This window comes from Chiloscyllium punctatum, chromosome 1 (assembly GCF_047496795.1).
Source record: "Chiloscyllium punctatum isolate Juve2018m chromosome 1, sChiPun1.3, whole genome shotgun sequence".
NCBI classification, from domain to species: domain Eukaryota; kingdom Metazoa; phylum Chordata; class Chondrichthyes; order Orectolobiformes; family Hemiscylliidae; genus Chiloscyllium; species Chiloscyllium punctatum.
Window position 1 is genome coordinate 56,870,291 of NC_092739.1, and position 14,390 is coordinate 56,884,680.

Sequence of the window (14,390 nt, forward strand, 5' to 3'; positions counted from 1 at the left end):
AGAAGAATGAGGGAGAATCCCATGGAAACCTATAAAATTCCAACAGGATCAGACAAGATAAATGCAAGAAGGACGTTCACCATGATTTTGTAGTCCAGAACCATGAGTCACAGTTTAAGACTATGGCTTAGGCCATTTAGGACTGAGACAAGGTGATATTCCTTCAATCAGAATGTGGTGGAATTCTCTGCTACAGAAAACAGTTGACGCCACAATATTGAATGTAGTTAAGAAGTTATATATAGTTCTTAGGGTTAAAGGGATTAAAGAGCATTGGGAGAATGTGGTAACAGCGTGCTGAGTTGGATGACCACGTTGAATAGCGGAACCGACTTGAAGGGCTGAACAGTCTACTCCTACTTTTTATGTTTTCTAAACAGGTTAAAGAAGGGGAAACTATCATTGCAGAAGTCAAATCTTTTATAATAAGCCAAACATACACTCAGCTTTTTGGAAAGACCAGAGGAGCAGTAACTCTGAATTATGTGTTTTCCCTCTATCTCTTCTTCAGGTCAGAAGCATCAAGGACAATTGCAGTGAATTTTCAGCACATACTCAAGAACTGATTTGGGAACTTCTGGGTCTGTAAGGTGAATGTGCTCAAATAAGTCACAAGATGAGATGGTTGTTGAAAACAAGCAAAACATTATTTTTAACTCCCAATTTTTCTGTTTGAGCTCTGATTGGTTCAAAGTAAAATCCCTTATGCCTGTGACAATGTGTTGTGATTACTAAATTCTCCAGTGCAAGGCAATGGACAAAAAGAAAATCATATGGACAGTCAGACAAATTCAATGTTCTCAATAATTAATCTCCAAGATGATGATTCCCAACCAGTGCACATTTACAACTGTGTGTACCTGGAGCAGTGTTGAGATATGGGTGAATTTCCGGGCCATGCGAGTTACCTCAGGCAAACAATCCGATAGCAAAGTGATATCCAACTATGTAAACAAATTATAAGATCACAGGTTAGAAAGTCAACATCCCCTCTCAAAATTAAAACTTCGGTGAATTAATTCCTTCGATGTACATAATGCTATAATTAATGTTCAATCAAATAATTATAGATTAATAAAAATTCCAGTAGCACAATGAATGTGACATCCTAATCAACTTTAATGGCTCTGGATTAGTGGTGCTGGAAGAGCACAGCAGTTCAGGAAGCATCCAAGGAGCAGCAAAATTGACGTTTCAGGCAAAAGCCCTTGATGAAGGGCTTTTGCCCGAAACGTCGATTTTGCTGCTCCTTGGATGCTGCCTGAACTGCTGTGCTCTTCCAGCACCATTAATCCAGAATCTGGTTTCCAGCATCTGTAGTTATTGTTTTTACCAACTTTAATGGCTTCCTATTGCAAGTTCAGAGGAATTTTAGACATTATTTACAAAACTAAAGTACATAATTATAAAGAGATCTTTCATGATGAATCATTCAGGTTTAAATCTATTAGCTTAGACATTACACATACTTCTGACCAAAGGTTAGAAAATCGTACTTGAAAATAGCTGATAATTGGTTCTGGTTCCTTGGACAATTGAACTTCTGTGAGAACGGACAATGCTTTCAGGTCACTAGACAAACAAAGATCCAGACAGCAGCCTGCAACCTTCAAAAGGAAGTTAATATTCATCCAACATTGATATGTTTCACAACTTATCTTTGACTAAATACACAAAGTATTCTCTCCAAAATACATGGGAAAAACAAAATATTTTATAACAAAGAAACTGGCCATTTTTGCCTAATCAGAATACCCCACGAATTATTTTATTTTTCACAAAACATGCTTATGTTATTTGCTCCAATATCCTCTTTTGATTGCCAAGTTTTGATATATTTCTGCACTATCAGATAATGTTTCAACATTCAGAAGGAACAAGGTCCAGCAGTTGAAATATTGGAATTGGTAATGTAGATAATGTTGAATTAGGCCAAAAGGTAGTACTCATAATTTGAACAGACTGAATACTTAGAAGGTAGCATCAAAGAGTCTAGTAGCCCATAGACAACTTCATGATGTTACTTTCTAATTGCCATTGGGTGCCCTTGCCTTTTCATTGCTCCACGTCACTTCTATATCATTAAATATAGTTGATGCTAGATACTACAGGCAAGACAGCTTAACAGCTGGTCTTAGGGAAATTGCTAGAATCCATTACTAATGTTATAGCAGGATAATTAGAAAATCATAATGCAATCAAGTAGAGTCAACATGACTTTGTGATAGGGAAATTGTGTTTAACACTTTTATTAAGGTTTTTCTGAAGAGGTAATGGCTAAAGGGAGCTATTACACTATTAAAGCGAGCTAAATATTACAAAATAACATCCTTGGGACAAGGGACTTATCTTATGTTGAAAGGTTGACCAGGTTTGGTCTTTATCCAATGAAACATAGAAGAATGAGAGATAATCTTATTGAAAGATGTAAGAGCCCAAAGTGAACTTGACAGGATGGATTCCAAGAGGATAATTTCTCTTGTAGGAGAGAGTAGAATGAGGGAACATTAAGAATAGAAGGTATTCTCTTTTAGATAATGAAGATATGAAATATACCTGAATAAGAAAGAGCAGACCATTCAAACCCTTACGCCTACTCTGCTATTCAATGAGGTCGTTCGTGATCGGATTGTAATCTCAAATTTTGCATTCCTGCTTATGCCAATAACCTTTAACTTCCTTGCTGAACAATAATCTATCTTTGCCTTAAAGTATTCAAGAATCTAATTCTAAAGACTCATTAGGTTCAAGAGACCTTTCTTTTGCTGAATTGCTGTTTTAAATGGGTAATATCTAATTTTTAAACTGTACCCCTAGTTCCAGATTCCACAACCTGTCCACATCAGCCCTCAGGGTCTTGTGTGTTTCTATCAATTTGCCTCATATTCTTCTAAATGAACGCAAACCTGACCTGACCAGCCTTTCTTCATAGGACAAGCCACTCAGACTAAGTGTTAGTCGGTAAACCTTCCCTGAACTGCCTCAAACTCATGATGTCCATTCATAGATAAGATGACAAATGTTGTGCACAACATTTCAAACCTCTCTATTTTATTCTCATCGTGATAAATGATCACATTCAATTAGTTTTCCTAAACGTTTGCGAAATCTGCATTCTAACCTTTTGTCATTTGTGCACTAGGACACAGATCCCCTTGTGTCTCAGAGCTCTATAATGCTTTACTGACAAGCTCTCATTATTTTTTATGTTCCCATCCTTTGTGTGTTATTTTTGGTGGTCTCTCCCAATCCCACAATTTATTTCATACCTTTATCATTTCTTATCTCTGTTCAAACCTGAATTTGAATCAAAATCTGAAAAACTCCGAAATCCGAAGTTTTTGTCTCATTAACAAAGTTGTTTGGTATGCAAACAGTTAAACAACTCCACACCCACTCAACTCACGTCACTCAGAAGGTACGTAGCGGTGTTGCCTAGCACTAGCAGGTATCAATTCTGTCTCAGTGCTTGTAGTAATCACAGGTGAGTCTGCTCTTTATTTTTACTATGAAAATGGCATTTAATCCTTTATCCGAAAAATTTCAAAATCCAAAAGACAGCTGGCCCTAAGGGTTTTGGATAAAGGATTGTCTACCTGTACTAATTCCTGAAGAAGGGCTTATGCCCGAAACGTCGATTCTCCTGCCCCTCGGATGCTGCCTGGCCTGCTGTGTTTTTCCAGCACCACACTTTTCAACTACCTGTACTAATAACAACATCAACTAACAAAGCCATCCCTCCACCTTTTCCTAACTTTTTATCATTCCTAAATGTCCTGTACCTTCAATTTTAGGTCATAACCCAAGCCATTCTGCAGCTATATCTCCGTAATGGCTTTGGCTCTATTTGCTGATTTACTACGTCTTCCCAAGTTTGATCCCTTGCTCCTACTACTAGTTCAAACCACTATTTCCTTAGTTATGCAGTTGGCAAGAACACTGGCCTCTGCATAGATCAGATGGAGACAATCCCATTGGTACAAATTTTTGTTTAATTCACTTGGGACATGGACGGTGCTGACTAGCCTTTATTTATTGCCCATGCATTGCAGTCTTTGAAAAGCTGCCTTCTTGAACCGCTGCCGTTCAAGTGCTGTAGCTTGAGCCGCAATGCCCTTAGGGAGAGAATTACAGAATTTTGACCCAGCAACAGTAAAGGAACAGCAATATATTTCCATATCACACAAGTAGCTTGGAGAGAAACTTGCGTTTATTACTGCTCTTCCCCTTCCAGACAAAAGAGGTTGTGGGTTTGGAGGGTGCTAAGGATCTTTGGTGAATTTCTGCAGTGCATCCTATAAATAGTACGCATTGTTGTTACTGAGTGTTTAATGGTTGAGGGTGGATGCTTGTGATTGTGATGCCAATCAAGCAACTTACTTTGTCTTGGATGGCGTCAAGCTTTTTGAATGTTGTTGGAGCTGTACCCATCCAGGCAAATGAAGAGTATTCCATTACACTCCTGACTGGTGCCTTGTAGATAGTGGACAGGTTGGGGAGTCAGCTTTCTTAGCCTCTGACCTGCTCTTGTAGTCACTGTACTTAGACTGCACATCCAATTGAGCTTCTGGTCAATGGTAATTCCCAAGGATATGGACAGTGGGGAATTCTCCAGTCGTGATGTCAGTGTTTCACAAATAAGAACCAATTTCTCCCACAACATGGAAGCACCAGAGCCATGCATTCATTTGTCTCTCTCTCTCTCTCTCTCTCTCTCTCTCTCATTTCATGTTATGAGGCGGGGTTTCAGGAAGGTACAGATCATAATCCAATAAGCCCTAATTTTATTGAATGATAGAGCAGCCCTGAAGGGCTAAATGGTCTTCTACTGTTCTGAATTCTGTTCCTATGTTTTGCCAAACAATGTTGGAGCTCAAACCGGAGGCAACTGTCGATTTGCATGCTTATAAACATTAATTCTGATTGCCGCATATACTTCTTTGCACTGGCTATCTGCCAACGCTTGTAACTATTTAAAAATGTTATTAGTCAAGATTTCAGTGAGAACTTTTACCTGCCTAGAAACTGATCCTTTTATTTCATCCTTTTATTCTGGAGGTACAGTGAATTGCCTTCAGAAAATGCATCATTTATGCAGGCTGGAGTATCTACCTAAACTGAATTCTATTGCAATAACCACAGATAAGCTGCATACTGAACATGCAGCACTCCTAACAATTTATCAATATATCCAGAATTGCACTGGTAGTTCAACAACCTACATCGGTGGCATCAAATATGTTGAGAGGTCAGGAGAAAAGCATTTTAATGCAGTTTCTGGCTAGTCATACATTGAAGAATGACATGTTTGAAATCAATGTGTCAACCACCTGGTTTGCATATCTGCAATAGTCCTTCTGGCTTTCTGTTGAATGTCCCTTGTGACTTCTAGAAAATGCCCAAGACTGGAAAATTGAGTAATACTGCTGGAGCTCATCTATATGTAGGTCAGCATATCCAGTTGACAGCCTCACCAGGAAATGCAGCCTCTGGATAGTTGTAATCAATCTGTTCAGACATGTTATGAAACTCTCTGGAACTGTAGGACTTGAACCTTGGCCTCCTAGTTCAGACTTGGGGACATTATCACTGTTCCACAAGAGCCTCAAGTGCAGCCTCTGGAAGCACAGTTTCTCAAACAAGTCCATTAAGTCAATTTCTGTTGATGTGGGTTGGTGGATCAATGGTTGGTTTGGAAAATATATCACAAGTGTAATCTCATCTGCTGGCATCCACCTCCCTGACAGGTATTTGAAAGAACAAGAGGCTTTCCCACTGGAAATCCCACATAAGTATAACTTAAATGGAAATAAAAGTAAATGAAAATGTCAAAATTCTCAGAAGTATTTAGAAACTGAAAAGGTATGCAAAATAAAGCATATCAACTACTGCAAGAATTGGAGATTAACTATTATTGGTGTGAGTTCAATTATATAGATTCAGAAAGTATTGTATTATGGGCAGAGAGGGGTCGGAATTATTAGTGTGTGTTCAGGAGAACTGTCTACAGTAGTATGCTTCCAGTCCATCAATACAGGGGACTCACTGAACCTGGTTATTGGTCATGAGATGGGTTAAGTAGATCAAAAGTTAACAGGAAAAAAAATTTAAGGGACAGTGATTAGCGTACCACAAGATGTAGGTTGGCTATGGAGAAAAATAAGCAGAAGTCTAAAATAAAAATAATTAACAGAGGAAAACAACTTCAATAAGACAAATATGGATCTAACCCAGATAAACTGTAATGAAACAATGAGCTGCATTCAAAGAAGAGATAGTTCAAGTCTAGCTATTGCCCACAAAGGAAAGGTACAACAAATAAACCCAGAGCTTCCTGGATGATGAAAGAAATAGAGATTAAGATGAAGCAGAAACAATTACAATATAATTGGACAAAACAACTGAGAACCAGCTACAGTTAGGTACAGAAGAGAATTGAAAGAATTAATCAGAAATGCATAGACAAGGCGCGAAAAGAAACTGGCGGCTAATATAAAACGGAACCCAAAAGTTTTCTAAAAACATACAAACAATAAAAGGATAGTAAAACATTGTTTTAACAGGACAGTCCAAACCTGCAATCTCTATTTGGAAGGACACATGGAGCAGATACATAGAAATACAAACTCCTGAAAGTCTCCTTCCAAGTCATGCATCATCATGACTTATTATGAGTTGTATTGCCATTTCTTCACTGCTGCTTTTCAAAATCCTGGAACTCACTTCCTAATAGCATTATTGTTGTTCAGACACCACATACGCTGCAATGGATCCAGAGATGGATCATCAATACCGTCTCAAATAATTTGGGACAACAGATACTGCCTTAGCCAGTGACAGTCACAATCTCTGAAAGAATATTTAATGGAACTGAGTTATATGTGATTTGATTTGTATACATGAACAGCTGGGTAAGGATAGTGCAGTCAGATCACCTTACATGATGAACCATCTCTCTTCTGCCTCCTTAAATCTTTCCCTTAAACCAGTAAGTAGGGAGCTATGTCCAGGAAGCTGCTCACATCCAGAACTGGACTATAGCAACTTGTAACAAGTCAAGTGCTTTCAAAACATCACAAATGAAAAGAAAAAGCAACAAAGATAAGACCGTAAGACATAGGAACAGAAATTAGGCCATTCAGCCCATCAAGTCTGCTCCGCCATTCAATCACAGCAGATAAGTTTCTCAATCCCATTCTCTCACTTTCTCTCCATAACCCTTGATCCCCTTGACAATCTAGAACCTATCTATCTCCGTCTTAAATATACTCAATGATCTGACCTCCATAGCCTTCTGTAGCAGTGAATTCTATACATCCACCACTCTCTGGCTGAAGAAGTTTCTCCTTATAGAAAGCCAATTCAGTATTATGTGAAAGGTTTGTAAAAATAACAATAACCTTCCCTTTAAGTAACATAAGTATCATTGTTTTGTAGAAGTAATGTGGTTGTACATAGCTGTTGCCTGTCATCTGTGCTTAGGGAATGCTTAATCCCTAGTTAAAAAATTCAGGAAAAGCAGTGATTCAATAAGAGACAAAGGCACACCAACATGGCATAACAATCTCCCCTAGTATTGCAGTGGAAGAATATATGTTTAGGATTACCTAGAAGAAACAAAACTTGAATATCACAAAAGATACGGATTGGCAGGTAGCCAACAGATATGACCAAAATGAGGCATCTTTTCTCCCCGTATAGAGAAATCAGGGCAAGCATCAACACTAGAGCATTTCTGGCTCTGAAAAGACCTGAGCAAAAATCCCCAGTAATTATGCCCATAGAGCAGAAGATTTTTCTCCTAAGATTCCAAGTGCTAATTTCTGTAAAGGGAATCTCAGCACAATGGGAAAAAAACATACAAATTCTGTTTAAAGATATGTAACTCTAAAATTTTCATACAAAACTCTAAGCCAATATACCTGTGTTACTGTTGCAATTTTGTACATTCCATACGCATATAATTCGATGAATCCAGAATCTCCACCAAGAACAAGGGTATTTAGCCTGGTAGGTCAAGAACAGAAAATTTAAATTTGAAAGATACTATTTGTGATCTTCAACAATCAAGTTAAATTTTGCGAACAATCTGTAGAAGGAACAAACATTTTTAATAATATAGAAAGCCTCCAAAGATAAACTTTGTAGCATTAAAACACGAGGTTGCTCAATTTAAAATTCTGCATTTTCAACAGTATTACTGTGAAAGACATTGCTCCAGTTTAATAATAATAAAACCTGAAAACTGCTGGCAAATCAGGCAACATCCATGTGTTAATGTCACTTAATGACACTGTTAAACTTGTTAATGTTTATAAAGTTAAGAAGAAACAGGCAGTGGTTATTAATTGGCTGAGCACATACCTAGGGAGCACCTGCAGCACTTGGAAGTGGAAAGAGCTGTAAGACTGAGTAGTTAATAAACTCTAACCACGCCTTGATTTTCTGTCTGGTCGACTGGCTCTGATCCAGACAGACACATTGGAGAGAGATGGAGTGTTTCAGGTGGATGTTTTCAGCTGACAAAATTAGAGGGATGCTGCTTTACATGCTAAGTATTACAGGCTCTGTTTTTATTTCCAATCTCCAGCACATTTGTAGTATTGACCCACTTTAGCTGATTAAAAGCAGACAAGAATACATTGAGACAAACTGTAGACTGCTGAGTCCCCAGCACAGATCACTGCGGGACTCTAATTTGTCACATCTTACCAAGCAGAAAAAGACTAATTTATGCTCACACTGTTTCCTGACAACAAGGTGTGGGAGCAGAAGTAGGCTTTTTAGTCCATTGAGTCTGCTCTGTCATTCAATGTGACCAGAGACAAAAAAACTGCAGATGCTTGAATGCAAAGTATACAAGCCGGAGGCTCGAAGAACACTACAAGTCAGGCAGCATCAGGAGGTGGAGGAAGTCAACATTTTGGGTATAACCTTCTTCAGGAATGTGATCATGGCAATCTGATAATACTCATCTTCAATATTTTACCTTTTCCCCCATAACCCTCAATTTCCTTTCTCATTAAAAATACTTTTATCTCAACCTGGAATAGACTTAATGACCCAGCCTTGAAATCTTTGGGTGGTAAAGCCTTCCACAGGTACACTATCCTCAGAATAAAATGCCCCTCAAATCTGTCTTAAAAGGATGACTACTTACTCTGAGATTATGCCATCTGGTCTAAATTTTTTTTTGAAAAGGGAAACAGCCTCTTTTCATTCACTTGTCAAATCCCCTAATAATCTTCTATGTATTCTATCGTCAATAATTCTCTTCTCCAACCTACTCAATCACTCCTCATAAGGATATCCCCCGATATCTGGAATCAACCTGGTGGACTTTCTCTGGACTGCCTCCAATGTCAATATATCTTTCCTTAAAAGGAAATGAAAACTGTTCAAAAACCTTTTTTTACTACTCCATTCCCTTTATAATAAAGGATAACAATCTATTTGCCTACCTTTATACATGTTAAGCTTGAGTTTTTTGTGATTTGTGCACAAGAATCCCACATCTGTCTATGCTGCACCTTTCTGCTTTCTTTCCCCATTTAAATAATATTCAGTTTTTCATGTCTTTAAGCCAAAGTACATACCTCATATTTTCACCTATTAATGTTCCTGCCAAATTTTTGTCTACTCATATAACACGTCTCACTAGACTGCGTAATCCTCACTACTAGCTTTCCCACTGCAGAGGAACCTCAATTATCCGAAGGACAAGGTGGGGAGTATTTCATTCGGATAATCAAATGCCAGATAACAGTTTGGCCAAGCATTGGGATAACATAGTTTAGCCAAGCAAGCAATCTTGCCGGATAATCCAAAATTTGGATAAATTGAATGCTGAATAATCGAGGTTCCTCTGTACTTGCCTTATAGGTCATTGATAAATTTGGTAATAGTACATTCATTTCTGCTATTGAATCTATTGAACTGTATATTAAGTAATATTGGCCCCAGTACACATTCATGTGGCACCCCCCTAATTACAGGTTGCCATCCTGAAAATGCCCCTTTATCCCAATTCTCTGTCTTCTATTCATGCCAATATTCTATAGCTCCAATGTCAATTTTCTATTCATGTCAATATGTTTCCATACCATGATCTCTTTTGTACAATAACCTGTTGTGTGGCATCTCACCAAATGCATTTTGGTTATCCAAGCACAGTACATCTACAGGCTCCCCAATCCACAGAGCATGTTACTCATTTAAAGAACCACAATGTATTATTTAAAGATAATTACTCTTCAGTAAAATCATGCTGACTCTCCCATTACTCCAAGTTTTCTAAATGCCCAGTGACAACCTCTTAATGATTGATATTAGCACCTTCCCCATGATAGATGTATTCTTGTGCTTCTGATACAGCAGAAGCATTACAGATACATAGGGCAGAGTTTTAGAAAATTCAGTGTTGCTGAAAACTGAATTCACTAAAACATGACTATAGTTTAGCAACAAAGAAGTGTGAAGACTTATGTAGCTTGGGAAATTATGAATTTCACAGTTCTTGATTCATTCCTGTGATTACAGTGTCGTTATTACCATTAAATGCTGCATCATACAGAAAAAGAAAACATAAAAGCAGTTTGGTCATGTTCTTCTTGAAGTCAAACTACACGTATTAAAGCATTTCTTTTTTGGAAACAAAGAGAAAAAGTACCTTTTGTCACCTAATAGCTTTGTGACTTCATCTGATTTTTCTTCACTTAAAAAAAGAGAAAATGCATATTAGTACTCATGAAACAGGTAAAGTTTTTTTCTTAAAACTATGGACTTCAAAAGCACTAGACATACCTGAAAATCTTTGCAGAGGTACTGTAACTGATAAGATAGAAGGAAAAACAAACACATGTGTATTAGGAAAATATGTTGAATACAATCAGTGCAGTATTGCCAATTCTTAACATAGTTGTACAATTATGAGTAACCTACATAACAACAGTAATGTGAGGGAGCGATGAAATAAAAGATTAAACAGAAACACATTTCAAAAATATGTCAGAAATCTCTTCTTACAACTGTTGTATAGTCATAGAGCACCATGCCAAACAAATGTCCCAAATTAAACTGGTTCATTTGCCTGCATTTGACCCATATCCCTCTTAACTTTTTCTATTCATGTACCTGTCCAAATGTTTTTTAAATGTTGTAACTGTACCTGCATCTACCACTTCCTGAGTCAGTTCATTCCACTCACTATGCGAAAAAGTTGCCCCTCAGGTCCTTTTTAAATCTTTCTGCTCTCACCTTAAAAATATGCTCCTCGTTTTGAAAAGAACTTTAGTATTTGTCTTATTTATGCTCTTCATGGTTTTATAAACCTCTTGAAGGTCACCTCTCAACCACCACACTCTAGTGAAAAATATCCCAGCTTCTCCTTATAACTCAAACCCTCCAGTCCTGGGAGCATCCTTATAAATCTTTTCTGAACCCTCTCCAATTTAATAATATGCTTATCATAGCAGGGCAACCAGAACTGTACACAGTACTCCAAAAGTTTCCCAAATTCTATACTCAACGGTCTGAGCAATGGCCTGCTAAACACCTTCTTAACCACCCTGTCTACATGTAACACAGCTTTCAAAGAACCATGCACCTGAGCCCCTAGGTCTCTCTATTTAACAATACTATTCAGGGCCCAACCATTAACCATGTAAGTTCTGCCCTTGTTCATCTTACAAAACGCAATACCTCACATTTATCCACATTAAACTCCACCTGTCATTCCTCAGCCTATTGGCCCAATTATTTAAGTGAGCACTTCGGGGACAGTGACCACAACTCGGTGACTTTTACTCTAGTGATCGAGAGGGATAAGTGTGCACTGCAGGGCAGGAGTTATAGCTGGGGGCAGGGAAATTATGATGCGGTGAGGCATGACTTAGGATGTGTGGATTGGAAAAATAGGCTTCAAGGGAAGGACACAAATGATATGTGGATCTTGTTCAATGAGCAGCTATTGGGTGTCCTTGATAAGTATGTACCAGTCAGGCAGGGAGGAAAGGGTCTTGTGAGGGAGCCGTGGTTTAATAAGGAATTGGAATCCCTTGTAAAAGGGAAGAGGGCGGCCTATGTAAAGATGAGGCGTGAAGGTTCAATTGGGGCGATTGAGAGTTATAAGGTAGCCAGGAAGGATCTAAAGAGAGAGCTAAGAGCAGTGAGAAGGGGACATGAAAAGTCCTTGGTTGGTAGGATTAGGGAAAACCCTAAGGCTTTCTATAGGTATGTCAGGAATAAAAGGATGACTAGGGTAGGTATTGGTCCAGTCAAGGATAGTAGTGGGAAGTTGTGCGTGGAGGCAGAGGAGATTGGAGAGAGACACTAAATCAATACTTTTCGTCAGTATTCACTCAGGAACAGGACATTGTTGCTGGTGTGAATATTGAGTCACAAGTGATTAGAATGGATGGCTTTGAGGTATGTAGGGAAGAGGTCCGGGGAATACTGGAAAGGGTGAAAATAGATAAGTCCCCTGGGCCTGATGGCATTTATCCTAGGATCCTCTGGGAAGCTAGGGAGGAGATAGCGGAGCCATTGGCCTTGATTTTTATGTCGTCGTTGTCTACAGGAATAGTGCCAGAAGACTGGAGGATAGCGAATGTGGTCTCCTTGTTCAAGAAGGGGAATAGGGACAGCCCTAGTAACTATAGGCCAGTGAGTCTCACTTCTGTTGTGGGCAAAGTCTTAGAGACAATTGTAAGGGATAGGATTTATGAACATCTGGATAGGAATAATGTGATCAAGGATAGTCAGCATGGTTTTGTGAAGGGCAGGTCGTGCCTCACAAACCTTACTGAGTTCTTTGAGAAGGTGACCAAGGAAGTGGACGAGGGTAAAGCAGTAGATGTGGTGTATATGGATTTTAGCAAGGCGTTCGATAAGGTACCCCATGGTAGGCTACTGCAAAAAATACGGAGGTATGGCATTGAGGGTGCATTAGAGGTTTGGATTAGGAATTGGCTGGCTGGAAGGAGACAGATGGTAGCTGATGGTAAAGGTTCATCTTGGAGTGCAGATACTAGCGGTATTCCACAAGGATCTGTTTTGGGACCATTGCTGTTTGTCATTTTTATAAATGAGCTGGAGGAGGGGCTTGAATGCTGGGTGAGCAAGTTTGCGGATGATACGAAAGTCGGGGGAGTGGTGGGACAGCGAAGAAGGATGTTGCAGGTTACAGCGGGATATAGATAAGTTGCAGAGCTGGGCAGAAAGGTGGCAAATGGAGTTCAATGTAGCTAAGTGTGAAGTAATTCACTTTGGTAGGAGTAACAAGAAGATGGATTACTGGGCTAATGGTAGGCTACTTGGTAGTGTGGATGAGCAGAGGGATCCTGGTGTCCATGTACACAGATCTCTGAAGGTTGCCACCCAGGTAAATAGTGCTGTGAAGAAGGCATATGGCATACTGGGCTTTATTGGTAGAGGAATTGAGTTCCGGAGTCCTGAGGTCATGTTGGAAGGATGTGGAGGCACTGGAACCGGTGCAGAGGAGGTTTACCAGGATGTTGCCTGGCATGGTAGGAAGATCGTATGAGGAGAGGCTAAGGCACTTGGGGCTGTTCTCATTGGAGAAAAGAAGGTTTAGGGGAGATTTGATAGATGATTAGGGGTTTAGATAGGGTTGACAGTGAGAACCTTTTTCCGCGTATGGAGTCAGCTGTTACTAGGGGACACAACTTTAAATTAAGGGGAGGTTGGTATAGGACAGATGTTAGGGGTAGATTCTTTACTCAGTGGGTTGTGAGTTCATGGAATGCCCTGCCAATATGTGGTGGACTCTCCCTCTTTATGGTCATTCAAGCGGGCATTGGATAAGCATATGGAGGTTATTGGGCTAGTGTAGGTTAGGTAGGCTTCGGTCGGCGCAACATCGAGGGCCGAAGGGCCTGTACTGCGCTGTATTTTTCTATGTTCTATGTTCTATTTTTATATCAAGGCTAACTTTAAAACCTACTTATGCCTCCACCATGGAAATGGGAAGAAGTATAGCTTTTACTTTTGTCAATCTGTTCGGTTGTAAACAATGCAATTCAACCTCTCTGATGGTCAGATTTCAAAGATGTTGCCAGGTTTGGAACATTTGGGATATAGGGAGAGGCTGAATAGGCTGGGGCTATTTTCTCTGGAGCGTCAGAGGCTGAGGGATGACTGTATAGAGGTTTATAAAATCATGAGGGGCATGGATAAGGTAAATAGAAAAGGTCTTTTCCCAGGGGTAGGTGAGTCCAAAACTACAGGGCGTAGCTTTAAGAGGGGAAAGATTTAAAAGGGACCTAAGGGGTAACGTTTTCTAGCAGAGGGTGAAAGATCAGAAATGGGGATGTTTGGTGATGATTTAACAATGTTCAGCACCATTCATAACTCTTCAGACACTGTAACAG

The 14,390-nt window shown here is 39.3% G+C and overlaps 1 protein-coding gene across 5 annotated transcripts in view; it reads right to left on the bottom strand.

Annotated features, from left to right (window-relative positions):
• anapc4 (anaphase promoting complex subunit 4) overlaps window positions 1–14,390 on the bottom strand; it is a 99,473-nt gene that overhangs the window by 67,998 nt on the left and 17,085 nt on the right. For 3 of the 5 annotated variants that reach the window (XM_072565251.1, XM_072565173.1, XM_072565104.1), the window contains exons 3-7: window positions 10,804–10,830; window positions 10,670–10,709; window positions 7,923–8,007; window positions 1,497–1,607; window positions 861–944 (exon numbers count right to left, since the gene is read on the bottom strand). In XM_072565251.1, the coding sequence (XP_072421352.1) occupies window positions 861–944; window positions 1,497–1,607; window positions 7,923–8,007; window positions 10,670–10,709; window positions 10,804–10,830 (347 nt within the window). Of the gene's footprint in view, window positions 1–860; window positions 945–1,496; window positions 1,608–7,922; window positions 8,008–10,669; window positions 10,715–10,803; window positions 10,831–14,390 lie in introns of all 5 variants that reach the window. The other 2 variants (XM_072564937.1, XM_072565024.1) reach the window with 1 other exon arrangement.